The following is a 14,157-nucleotide window of genomic DNA, read 5'->3' on the forward strand; positions in this document are numbered from 1 at the left end:
ATGAATGAAAGATTATACATTTTCTATAATTTATAGTATTTCTATTGCTGAAACTATATTTTTATTTTATTTTAATAATTTATGTATTGGATAATAAATACTTGGTAAATATTTTATCCCAAATACCTGTCATATACTTAAAAAATCATATAATTTATCACGGGTATTTTACTCATTTAGAAATTGAAGATTACATGAATAAAATTATAGTTAGAAGATCATATAGTAAATACCGCGTGTTTATTTAACCGTAACCGTAACCGTGTGTATATATATTAAGTATCTCCGTCAAAGTGATTTTGAAACTTAATTAACTGCGGAAAATTGTGAAGAAATTGAGGTACGAGGCGAATTAATTTCAATTCAATTCCATCAAACATGAATGGGAGGCACCACCGCCAACAAATTTCCGCCACCGCAAAGCCGCAACAACGACACCGTGCCAAATCGAATTTCCGCTACGTCGAAAAATCCGAACTTAGTTCTTCATCCAACTCTATGGCGGTTGAAGAACGAGTTTCCCCTGAAGATGTTGATGTCAACGGCAATAACAGCAACAATAACAATGCTGCCGATGACGTGGCTAGTTCAAGCACGGCCAAAGAAGGTGGTGACGATGATGATATTGATCTTATTATCGATAACAGGCTTGATAAGTTGCTAAGTGATGTTCAAGAACCTGAATTGTCCATTGAAGAGATCGCGAACAATGATCAATTGCAGCAAGATGAGGTAATTACCAAATTGGATTGTTCAATTATCGATATCTTGTATGATTTAGATTCCTATTAATACTAGTAGTAGCAGTAGTAACCTATAGTTGATGAACATTTGCACCTGTGTGGTGACTTGTATTAAACTCTCTAGCAGCGACATCTCTGAAGTATCTGAGTTAGTACTGACACCACGACACTTGTGACTATCTTTAATTTATTTATTTTTTCAAATTTTTACTGGTATCGACGTGTGAGGGTTTCATAGGTATTAATTGCATTTTCTTTTATGTTTGAAGTTACTTGTGGTGGAGTCAATTTATGGAGAAAATGTTTTCAGCCTTGATACATGGAAAGGCTTGCGTTGTTTTCAGGTATTTCTTTAAGCCAACAACATAGTTTTGACAAACCCTATTTTGGTTCCGTTGCAACTTATCTGAAATCTATTCACGGTTCTCTTTTTGGTTCCTTTTTGCAGATACATATAAACATTGATATTTTGGATGAAATAGGCATTACTGCTAAGGTGAACTCTGATAGTGAAGTTGAAAGTATAAGCGGCAATTCAGATGATTTCTTATACTCTTTCAAAGTTAAATATCTTCCACCGATTGTTTTGACGTGTTTATTACCTAAGTCATATCCGAGCCACCAATCACCTATATTTACAATCTCTGTGAAGTGGTTAGAATCTGCCAAGATTTTAAGTTTATGTTCCAAGTTGGATTCAATATGGACAGAACAGCAAGGGCAGGAAGTAATTTACCAGTGGGTAGACTGGTTACATAGTTCTTCTCTTTCACATTTGGGATTCGATCAGGAGATTAGACTAGGTCCTTATGGCCTGAATTGTGTCGCGGACTCACGTGTGGTTTCGGGAATTGGATGCATTGATAATGATATTCCTTTTTTACAAAGCTACAATAATGAGAGACGCCATCAGAACTTCCTTAAAGAATTGCATGAATGTTGCATTTGCTATAGTGAATATCCAGGTAATTTCCAATTTATGTTTGACTTGGTTTATTCACACTAATAATTGATATATTTTAGTAAAAAGAAATTGTTGGTGTGTCATTAACAGTTTGATGAACTATAATAATTGGTGATTTGTGATTACTTTTATTTTGTTGTTTTCACAGCCAAATGTAATTTGATTATAGCCTATCCAAACAAAACTCATTCTTCCAATAGGTTTTTTTAATTCATTATATATTTCTTATTTGCAAGTTACATTCTACTGAGAAATTAAAGACTAGTTTTTCAAGAATGCGCATAGTATGACTAACCATAGGTTGCTTATGCTGTAGCATGTTTAAATTCTCATTCAACATGCTTTACTATTTTTATGAAGACTTGATTATGCTTTTTTCTGTGCTTGCTAAAATCAAATTAATATTGAGCATGGTTCATATGTCTGCCACCGTATCCGCTGAGTTTTTCGAATTATAACTTTCTTTGTCATCAAACAGGTACCGAATTCGTCCAATTACCATGTAAACATTTTTTTTGCCGCAAATGCGTGAGGACCTTTACCCAAATTCACGTAAAAGAAGGCAACATTAGTAATCTTCAATGTCTGGATGCAAAATGCAAGGACATGATTCCACCTAGCCTTTTAAAACATTTTCTTGGCGACGAAGATTACGAACGTTGGGAATCGGTGATGTTAGAGAAAACACTTGCATCAATGTCTGATGTTGTTTATTGCCCGAGATGCGAAACACCCTGCATAGAGGATGAAGACCAACATGCTCAGTGCCCAAACTGCTTTTTTAGCTTTTGTACTCTTTGCAGGGAACGACGCCATGTTGGCATAGAATGCTTGACACTAGATTTGAAGCTTCAACTTCTGCAGGTATGGTATATATGTCCAGAAATCCATAGGAGTTGCTTCTTTTTACTGGAAATTTGAGTTTCAATATCTTAATTATCAGCTGAAACTTTATTTTTTTATTGCTTTATTGCTTTTGAGAACCGTAAATAATACTCTTAAATCATTAATGTCAAAAAGCGCCGCTATAGTATAAGGGATTTGTGATTAACCCACTATCAAAACTGCCACACAACACTGTCTCCTAGTTTTGCTCTAGGGAAATAGAGGCTACTATTCTTGTTTCTGCTAGTTGATGTAGTTGCAATAACAGAAAAAAGAGAATTTTAGGGTTTTTAAAGTAATAAAATTGAAGAATCTGCATGTGTGCCAAACCTGACCTACTTCTTTTATAAAAGAAAAACTGAAGAGTTGGTGAGTATTATTCCTATTCACCGGAATACACAACTCTTGCAATATGTAAGTTACATACTGTCTCCTTTCTCTTTTTATTTGTATGTCGTCTGCCATTTTGTATATAATTGAGTTATTTCAACCGCCACATGGCTTCCGCAATTTGTTCTTAATTCTGTCTGCTATTTCACATGGCAGATTTTTGGTATTCCTCTATCTTTCCGCAATCCACTATTTTGAGAGCACTGCTCTTAACTTAATTTTTGCCATCTTGTAGTTTTTTCTCAAACTATTGTTTTTGGGATTCCAAATGGGAATCCAAACATGCCTTTATAACCATAGTTATTTTAGATTCAGTAAGAGCTCTATGTTTTTCCTCATCTATTAGTTTAGTCCAGAGACACGGGATTTTGTTGTTGAATAATATATAATTATAAGTTTAGTGGTAAAATTTTCTCATTAATGTTATCACGCTGAACAGTTTGAATGCTTGCATACACTATGCTGTAGTTCCTTGGTCCTTCATTGTTTTGATGCTGAGTTTGGTCAGTTTCTAGATGCTGTTGTCCCTGATGTCCACTGGCATTTACTTTGACGTTTGTTTTTCCTCTTACTTTTTTAACCTGAAAAATGCTTCAATTTTACTGAATTTCATCCCTATCATAGGATCGTCAAAATTCATCCCAATTAAAGGGAAATCAAAGGCGTCTTGAACTTGAAAAGATCAATGAAATGCTCAGTGAGAGAGAAATTCGCCGTGATTCCAAGTTTTGCCCATCTTGTGACATGGCGATTTCTCGAACTGAAGGTTGTAATAAAATGAAGTGTGGTAATTGTGAACAATACTTCTGCTACCGCTGCAACCAAGCACTTGATGCATCAGATCCATATGGACATTTCAGGTACAGCTTTATAAATTCTTTTGCATGGTTTTCTTATATACCGAAGATTCCAATTCACAGAATGCTATTTTTCTCATTCAAGGGATGGGTCGTGTGAACTTTTCCCACGAGAAATGATTGATAACTGGCAAGCACAAGCACGCATAAATCCTCTCCAGGAAATACAACAAGTACATGCTGAACTCTTTCACCTCGGTGGCTCAGCATGTCCTAGTTGTCGTCAATTTAATGTAAAGGTATGTAAAGCTTTCCATAATTTCTTCGAAGTTCATTGTAATCACAAAAAGTTTATTTCAAGTGAAGAACAACACGAAAACAACTAAGAGAGTGCACCTTAAGTTCTGTCTTTCTAATTATGCCAATTTATTTTTGGAAAAGATCTTCTATAGTTACAAACTGAGAGTAGAAGATTTTGATTTGGATCTCGTGTCCCCAATTTATCTGTTGATTAAAAACACAGTTCTGTTTTCTGCATCTTCTTCATCACTAAGAACTTCCTCTAATACCATTTTGAATTCATCAACAGATTGGAAACAATAATCACATGTTATGTTGGGCATGCCAAAGCCATTACTGCTACTTATGCAACGGAATTGTCCGGCGCGGCACTAAGCATTATGGACCGAAAGGTTGCAAACAGCACAGTGAGGGATAGCATAAGCACAATGCCATGGATGGTTTTTTCCATGACTTTGTGAAATGTAATAGGTTCATTAAATCATTTAATGTCCAGTGAGTTTTGCGATAAAATGAATAATGAATACGAATAAGGTGTATTGCAATTATGTTAAAATTTCTTGAAGAGGGAGAGAGTCAGCTAGGTTCTAATTTTAGAACGCAGATCGAATTAATATTTTCATGTATGTGTTGAGATCATTTTTGACCAAAAGTATCATAGTGTTATTTTGTTGCAGTGAGAAACAGGGAATGAAATCAGTAAAAATTAAATGTTTGATTAGAAAAATGGAATGATAGGCACACTAATAGTACTAATTCCATTAAATGATCATTGAGCTACTGATAAAATATTAAGGTGATTCAGTGGCAGTGTTTATCAGTTACACTCTCCCAATACACAGTTTAACACTTGCTTTACAAGTTCACCAATTAAGATCTATTGTAAATTTGAAATCACATGATATGTCATTATGTTGGTTATTAAATGAACGCATAATCATATTCATAGTTGAACTAGTGCATCTGTGATTTTATTTAGTTAATTTTAGCTAACTAAGTCGGTTTGGTTTGGTGTTTGAAGGAGAATAAATTTGAATTAATAAAAGATAATTTGTTTGATTGGAATTTTATGATACTTTTTAATGAAGTTCAAGTCGACATAATAAAGAACAAGTTTTTTTTCATTCAATTGGAATGATATTTTCAAAGTTTTATGAATTTCTTTTGAAATAATCAAGAAAAAAAGTTTATAGTGTCCAATTTTGTACTATTAAATTAAAAACATAAACAATATATTTTAAGATAAAATAATGAATATAATGTTGGAATGAGATAGCTTTATCAACCTCACGGTTGCTTTAAGAAGCTTAAAAGAGTTGTGAAATGGTTGATGGAAAAATCAGGCGCGCGAGACTTCAGATCGATCGACTGTGGTTTCGATCGCCAAATTGAGATCCATGTTTATTGTATGTTCATCTTACAAACACGTGGTAGATGGGGTGTCTTGAAGAAGTCAATTTTGATCATGCCATTAAAGGAGGAAACCATTCTTTCAATTTATGAGGAAGAGTCGGTCATCTCCTACTTCCACGTACTTGTTGGGGAGTCGGGGGAAAACGGTTTCCTTCCTAAAATTCGACCAATAAACATGGTTTACAAATATCTCAACCTTTAGGTTTGAGACGATTCATTCAGTATTCTCATATTCAAAGCATACAAACCCTTTTGCGGACATATTTGTAAGCAAAGTTCCCTTGTTGTATTTCACAAGTACAATTGGCGCTCACCATAAGACCTTGGTAAAATTAACATAGTCATACTCACCTTTAATCTTATTTCACCTAAGTCATTTTCTTTAACATGGTGGCAAAATGAGGTGTCAACTAGTAACACAAGCAGCGACGATAACGAGGCCTTAGCAGAAATGTGAGCTGCTATGGAAGAGTTGCCCTGTTCCAATCAAGCTTTAGAGGTAAACGTCCTGGCCCTTCAGGAGTGAGACCATGAATATTTCCAAAGCAAAGACTAGGTCCTAGACTCTAACCTCCGTCAGACGAGATTTGGAACACTATAGTCCCAAAAAACTTTAAACCATTATCGTTGATGAAATTTGATGGGAAAAGCGACCATGAGGAGTACATTGCCAACATCAATACTCATATGGCAATCATAGGGACCTAAGAATCCTTGAAGTGTAAACTTTTGTCCATCACTTTCAAGGAGGTGACCCTAATATGGTTCATGAACTTCTTCCACCTTTCACTAACTAGTTATGGACACCTCGAGAAAAGTGGTCCATCAGTTTTTGGAGAATAATCACATAAATAATTTTACCACTAGCGTGCTCAATGTACTCTAGGGACATTCTGATTCATTGAGGGAGTACCTTGCTCATTTCAACGAGGCGACCATCAAAGAGATACATCCAAACTATGAGATGTTTATGGGAGCATTCAAAAATGGTTTGAGAGTCACATTTCAATGAGTCACTCGCCCAGAAACCCACCATCTCCATGAGTGAAATCATGGCGCATACTGAATGTTACATTAAGGGGGAAAAGAGCAATGCGAAGAAGAAATTCAATAGTCATTAAAATGTGTGCTTCTGACGGATCTGATTCATCACAACAGCAACGTAAAAGCCATTACACCTTGCTTGTGAGGGATACAGTGAATTTCAAACATAGTGGAAGACTCACAAATAACTTCGTGCCCCTTAACAACAACGATACCCCGCTTTCACCAGCTCATAAGTCATAGACTATGGGATCCGAAATCGACAGGTGGTGCAAATACCACAAGGTGAGGAGTTATCACGCTAATGATTACTAACTATTCAAGAGATATATTGACTAGATCATCCAAGAGACCCGCTTGAAAAGTCTATTAGAGGAAATGTTCATAAAGCATGAGGAAATTCCCAGACTCTGAGGCGAGATCAACCCAAAAGCCCTAGGTCTAGAAAATATAAGATCCAGAGAGAATAGATAAGGAGGATCTAGTCCACCGCACTCTAAATACCATAACATTAGGGTTATTCATGGGGGGAGGGGGGGTTCTAGCTTCTTTTTCCCTTCTTTTATAGAAGATATATTTGCCAAGTCATGGCGGTAGAAGATTCACTCATTAAGCCTATTGCGGACCCAGATGGTGATCTAGACCTTGCGATTATTTTCTCTCATAAAGATGTTGAATGGATCCTATCTCATGATAATGAACCTATGGTCATAAATACGCAATGTAATAATTGAAAGATCAAACAAGTATTGATAAGCCCAAGAAGTTCAACTTGAAGGAGAATTGCGATCCAAAACGCAACGGAAATTAAAATTTTCTCCTTTAGAGATCCTTACGAATGGTCATGATTAGTGATAGAATATTTACCTCTTGTGACGATTGAAACCTTTGGTGCAGATCTCTTGTGACGATCAAAACCTTTGATGCAGATCCACGGAGCGATCACGAACGTTGAACGATGACAACGTCTCTACTCAGTCCACACGAACGGATTCCTTTAATCTCAGTGCTAGCTGGTACGAATGAAGGCTTTGAGTGAGTGAGAGAGAGAGAGAGAGAGAAAACGAAAATAATGCAATCGCAATGAATGCTTCTGCACAAGGGTTCTATTTATAGAACCACTTGTGTGGGCTTCAAGCTAAAAGGTCCACTTAAGTGTATTTTAGCCCATATCTTATAATATGCCCAAAATCACTTAAGCCCATGGTACCTTACCATATTTCGTATTCTACTCAAGTACACCATACCTTACGATGTTCTATAATTCACTTAAGGGCACCGTACCTTACGGTATTCCTTAGTTACTCTATCTCTCATCAATCCGTCCTTTGTGTGTGACCCTGTAGGTTTTCGTGACGTTGGCAATTATATTAAATCACGCATTTAACATAATAAACAGTGAGCGGTATCTAGCAACACATCACTGCTACCCAAGACACGAAAATGTCATGTGATCTGACAAAACCTTCTGTGATAATACTTATGTGTATAATTACCCTTTTGCCTTTATGTCTATATTGAACACAAGGCATAGACCGTGTCATCCTTGTCCAGTTCAATATTGGGCCCATAGACATTTATCCTGTTATGCAGGATGGGCAAATTCCATCTAGGTCACTCATGTCCCTCAGCATGCTTCGTGGAGTACCCATCAACTGTCTTTATGGTTATCCAGTTACGAACAACGTTGGATCAGCAATAAAGCACTTGACTCCACATCTAGGGTCCATAGTGGTTTCAGGTCGAAGAGTGGTATACACCATTATCACCATAAGAATAACGTATGACACTTTGCATAACTTTCTATATAGTATTCTCATAGCGGGTCAATCCGGTATAAATATTACTCCTAATATTCGTACCTATGTTTAAGACTTGATAACTCTTTATCCATGATCCATGAGATGTGATCATCAGTCTACAAACATAATAGTCTTAATGCTTTAACGTTATCCCACTTCACACTAAAGCTCGACTACGGATACTTTAAGAATAATGTCCTTATGTTTAATGTGATCTCATGATTAAGTCATACTTGATACATTAAACAGACTAGCTATTCTAGGGACTTTATTAAATAAACGTAATAAAGAAAAAGCCTTTTATTATTAATAATTAATTCGATACAAGTACCAAAAGTATTGGCCTCTAGGGCTTACACCAACACAACTGACATCTTATATTGGGACGTCTTTGATATACTAAAGCTAGATCCAGACGACCTTCAGCCTTTCAGAGAATCCTTGGTTGGTTTCTCTAATAAAGAGGTCTAGGTGAAATGCTACACCACTGTCAAAATGGTGTTCGAACTCAAGGAGAACACCAAAATGATAAAAGATAAACATCTCGTAATATATGCCTATCTTCATACAACATAATCATTGGCCACTCTACATTTAACCTCCTAAGATTTGTCATGTCAAAACTACTCTTGAGTATGAAGTATTCATTATCGAATATGCATATCAGTGTGATCCAAGGTAATAAATAAATTGCACGCAAATGTTACCAACACAATATGAGTATTATAAGGGATATTATGACAATCATCTCCACACCATTGGGTCATAAGAATTCTACACCACTAAATTAGGCACCTCTATGACAGAAGTTAGGGAGTAGTATTTGATGACCCTATTCAAAAAGAACATTTATCTAGTCACATGAACTCCTTTTAACATTTTAAGAATTAACACCAATGTTGTATGTCACCACCACCTTGTCATTAATTACATCATGCTCTAAAAATATAGTCTAAGTATATAAGTCTCTGCATTTAAATATCTTAAATTCCAAAATACTTTTTAATAATATCAGACGATCTAAATATCATCACAACTTACAAATCAAATATAATAAGAATGATAAATTTAAGGACTTATAACTCTTGATGTTTTAAAGGTGAAATAAGGGTTCGTAATAATGTTAACAGTAAAGGAAGAGAAAATAAGACTAAGATGAATGAGAGAAAATATTAGACGGTGACAAAAAAGATTGATCGATAAATGATAATTGGAAGAAGAGTAAAGGGTTATTACTTCACAAAAAAGAAAAAGAAAAAAAATCACATTGTCATGGAAGTTAACATATCATGTCATTATTGTTAACATTGTCACATCATGAAGATAAACCCAATGACATGACTAAAAACATTGGATATAGACGATGATTATTTTAAAATATTGATAGAGTTTGCCACTTGTTTGAAAGTGACATATAGGTATAAAAACTAATTTGATGGTTTAATCCAAATCAAATCATGTGTTTATCACATAATCAATGGTAAACATGATATAATCCAACCGATCACAAAATAGAATATGGTGGAGTCATTCTAAGAAATGTGTGACCATTAAAATTACTAGGAGTGTTATTCTATTATATTTACAGAGAATGAGAATTAAAACTTTGAGATTCCTATTTTGGGAATTTTCCAAAATAAACTCAGATTAAATTAAATATATATTAATTAGACTAACTTATATTTTAATCCAATTAATTGTGATTTTTATTTATTAAATCAAATTACATTCAATTAAAAACATTATATATATATATATATATATATATATATATATATATATTAAATATCATCTAATATAATTAATATTTAATTAAATAAGTCTGATTTAATTTAATCATTTATTCTCCTATTAATGCTCTAAGTGTGTGTAGGGTGACAAAGTGGGTCTAGGACATTGGACATGTCAACACTTTTATGCGGGGAGGGTCAAGGATTTAGGCCTGAAACCTCTAATGTGATTGGCAGCCACATGTTTTGCGAGCGCAGACATTAACATTTTTTTTTGTATTTTTAGGCTTAAAAAATAAAATGTTCTTGGGTCCGCCTCTCCCTCATTTTTTTCCCGAGGCGGCCCAAAGTTTTAGGCCCACAACTTTTACTATGTCCGCCCTTTTTTTACGGGCTTTTGCAAGGCTGACCTAAATAAGACAGACATGCTCGCTTGTCATCCCTATGTGTATGATCCTCGTAGGTTTTCACCAAATTGACGATAATATATATATATATATATATATATATATATATATATATATATATATATATATATATATATATATATATATTGCTATATGAGTGATCGGACCTTACTAGCAGTATGTGATGAACACGATCTTATGGTAATCTTGTGGTATTTTGGTATATGATATGACGAGTTCTAACCAGTGATGTCTTGTGATCATAACCTCTAAGTGTTCAGTGTTTAGGTTCATTAAGAACAATTAGGATTTTATAATTAGCTTTCTATTTATACAAGTGATGACGCTCATACATGTTATAGTCGTGGCCTCCATTGTAACCATCATACTTAGATAGTAGTTAATAGCCTTCCTCATCTATGATAAACAAGGTGTTAAGGTGTTAACTGATAAGGACCGACCATTATTGGGGGACCACTTGTGTACGTAGTTATTTGTATGCTTAGACAATATGTGTGGGTATAATTTAGAATGAGTCCATAAGTTCACATGTGGGTAAAGGTCGAGTTCATGGCCTTTTTTATTATGTTGGTTTACAACTCCTCAATCATAAGGTCAATAAGAATGAAATGCCACAAAGAATCAATCTAGGAGTATTCTAAACTCTTCCATTCTTCGAATCCATACAACTATTTCATTAAGGAGAACCTTCACAACGACCTTCACCAATACATATGATACATGAACATAAAATACTATCTAACCTTAAGTTGTTATAAGGTAACCTTGGGGTGCATGGAGTTACTGATCTGATGAACACTATTTGTAGCACCTCAAATTTGCACCTATCATTGTACATACATTCTCATATTAGGTCATAGCATAACATGGTCCACTGCATAACATTGCATTGTCCCTTTTGCCCAAGTGCAAGCCAGTCAGAAGATTTAGGTCAAACTGATCAGGAGACCAGTCAGTCAAGCAAACAAGTACAATCTCCATTGAGCCAAGGCCCTAGGGTTGGTCCAACATGTTCACATGACTTGGGGATCCATTTGAAGTGTTTAGGTCAAAGATTGGATGTTCAGAGGTCATCATTCAATGCACAGTCAGTCAGAAACCCTAAAGAGTCAACTTGGTCAACTGTGATTGATTTTATGGTTTTGATGATGGGATTTGGTTTGAGAGAGCTTATTCATGTCCAAATAGGCCTCATATATCATGGCAAACATCATCATTGAAGAATTTGAAGCCAAATCAGAAATTTCCAAAAATAGAAACTGGACCTGTAATTTTAACTGCCAAAAATGGAAACTTCTTGAGCCTAAACTTACATCATGATACAAGCTTCAAATGAATTTTTGCCCAACATGAAAGTTGAAGATCTTGTTCTCCCATTTCCAAAAAGTCCAAGAACTCTCAATTCCCATGTATGGTTGGCAAGATATGATCAATTCATTTTCAAAAATTCTTGAACTTCAAAAGGCCATATCTCTCAAACCATTTGGCCAAATTTGGTGAGGTTTTTTCCAACAAGTCATATTTGATCCCCTCTTTCCAAAAATGTCACCATCATTCACCAAAACATCACCAATCAAAATGGCATTTTTGAACTTGCTTGAATTAATTTCAAGTGAGGTTGAAATTTGACTTTTCCAAATATTCATTTTTAATCATTTTGGCCAATTGGGAAGGTTCAGAAATGTCATTTGAGACATGTTTGCCAAGCCCAATTCGTGCAGCATACACCCCATGTGAAGTTGGTGGAATTTTAGCAAATGATAAAACTTACTTCATTTGAGATAAGTGTAATTAGCATTCACTTAGCAGCTCACTAAACAGCAAATAAATACCACTTTTTCTGTCAATAGCAACCGTAGCAGCCAACATTACACAAACAGAAAATCACTTCTCTCAAAAACATCCATTTTGCACTTTGGAAATTTTCTGCTCAAACTTTCAAAGAAGCACGAATTTGCTTGCTTGCTTCATCATCCAACATCTTCTTGGAAGCCATTTGGAGCTTTGTTTCTCAACTGTAATACCATTTCCATAGCTGCATTAACAACTATCCTTCCATGGCAGAGTTGGTTACGAGCAAAAACAAATATCATTGAGCTAAAATCCTTCAAGCATTCATCATCTGGAAGCTTTGTGAGCAACTGTTTCAAGCAAACCAAGCCAAATTCCAACTGTTTCACTATTTCCTTCAAGAACAAGTAAGATTTCGACCTCCTTATTTTGCTAAACTATGCCATGCTTCCAATAGATCTCACTTTGCTGGTTTCATTGAGCTTTGAATCGTGCATTTTGGTTGCTTGTGCTGAGAGAAATCTGACTTTAAAGTTTCATGTTCATGGATGTTTTTGCTTGTTGCTTCTTGTTTAGTTTGTTTTAATGAATATGGATGTTGGATTATGATTGTACTTGGTCTGCTGATAAGAATAGTGTGTGGGTTTTCAATTTCTGGGCGATTAGTTTCCTCACGAATTTGTTGAAGATGAACAAAGTACTGTGCGCTAAAAACCCTAGGAGATTCGCCCAGATTTTCCCTTGTCCTTGTTTGGTTGCTGAGAATTGTGTATTTGCATGGGAAACTACTGTTTGATTGCCATGCACCGCTAGCAGCTCGCCACGTCCCAAAACGCAACGCAGCGTTTCATTTAACTTCCCCTAGATTTACAAATATGCCACCGGTTCCATTATTTTAATTAATTCATTTATTTGTTTCAATAATTATTTCATTTTGTTACACAATCTTACAAAAATCACAACTCATCCATTTTAAATCCAAAATTCATGAAAATTTTTGCATGGTGTTCTGCTTGATCTCTACTTTTTTATCATGATTTTTGCTGATTTTTTGGATGATCGAATTTTAAATGATGCTAGGGTTTGTGACATGTGACAATATTTTGTACCTTTTGCCAAATCATTTGTGGAATAGTCATGCATTATCCATTTGACCTGAAATTTTTTGAGCACAAACTAGACACATTCATGTTTATTTTGATGTAGAGTTTGTGAATTTATCTTATCTGGATTGTGAGTTATGAATTTTTGAATTAGGGTGTGACAATTTGTGTCACACCATTGATGTGCAACTTCATGATTTTTGATACCATGCTTCCTGACCTCAATTTGATTTGAATTTTTGCATGAACCTACTCTTGTATGTCTAGTTTACATGTGATTTTTCTTGGAATTATTTGTGGCATTTCCTAATTGTTTGAGATTTTCTCCCCTGTTTGACCAAAATGTTGACTTGTGTGATACATGTTTCCATTTCATTGGTGAAATTCTCATACTTTATTGGATGAATTTGAAATTTGACATGTGATTAGTAGACATCTTAAGCTTTGTCATGGTGTTGATCCCATTCATTTATCACATGTTATCTCTGATTTATGATTTTTTCAAGTTGATGCATGTTTGGTTGACTTCTTTGAGCATGTTCAAAATTGCTTTGACTTTCTGATTTTCATTGACTATCTTCTACTTGTCCAAATGAGATGAAATTTGACATGCTTACCATGCTGTGGATTGTGATTGATCATGATTTATTTGATGATTTTTGGAAATGTTTAAGATTGCTTTTGATTCAAGTCTTGCTGTTGACTTCTATGAGCTTCTAAATGCCATGTTTTGACCTAATTTGTTCATGAAATGATAATGATGATTG

The 14,157-nt window shown here is 35.0% G+C and overlaps 1 protein-coding gene across 1 annotated transcript; it reads left to right on the top strand.

Annotated features, from left to right (window-relative positions):
* Positions 1 to 281: 281 nt before the first annotated feature.
* Positions 282 to 4,763, top strand: LOC127119766 (uncharacterized). Its single transcript, XM_051050072.1, has 7 exons — positions 282 to 732; positions 1,013 to 1,087; positions 1,192 to 1,708; positions 2,186 to 2,571; positions 3,607 to 3,842; positions 3,925 to 4,078; positions 4,369 to 4,763. Exons 1-7 carry the CDS (start codon positions 379 to 381, stop codon positions 4,495 to 4,497), a joined length of 1,851 nt encoding a protein of 616 aa, XP_050906029.1. The 5' UTR covers positions 282 to 378; the 3' UTR covers positions 4,498 to 4,763.
* The last annotated feature ends 9,394 nt before the right edge of the window (positions 4,764 to 14,157 follow it).

This window comes from Lathyrus oleraceus, chromosome 2, assembly GCF_024323335.1.
Source record: "Lathyrus oleraceus cultivar Zhongwan6 chromosome 2, CAAS_Psat_ZW6_1.0, whole genome shotgun sequence".
NCBI lineage: Eukaryota > Viridiplantae > Streptophyta > Magnoliopsida > Fabales > Fabaceae > Lathyrus > Lathyrus oleraceus.

Coding starts and splice junctions, on each gene's coding strand:
- LOC127119766 (XM_051050072.1), top strand. CDS start 379: ATGAATGGGAGGCACCACCGCCAACAAATTTCCGCCACCGCAAAGCCG. Junction 733..1,012: donor ATCAATTGCAGCAAGATGAG/GTAATTACCAAA, acceptor TTATGTTTGAAG/TTACTTGTGGTGGAGTCAAT. Junction 1,709..2,185: donor TTGCTATAGTGAATATCCAG/GTAATTTCCAAT, acceptor GTCATCAAACAG/GTACCGAATTCGTCCAATTA.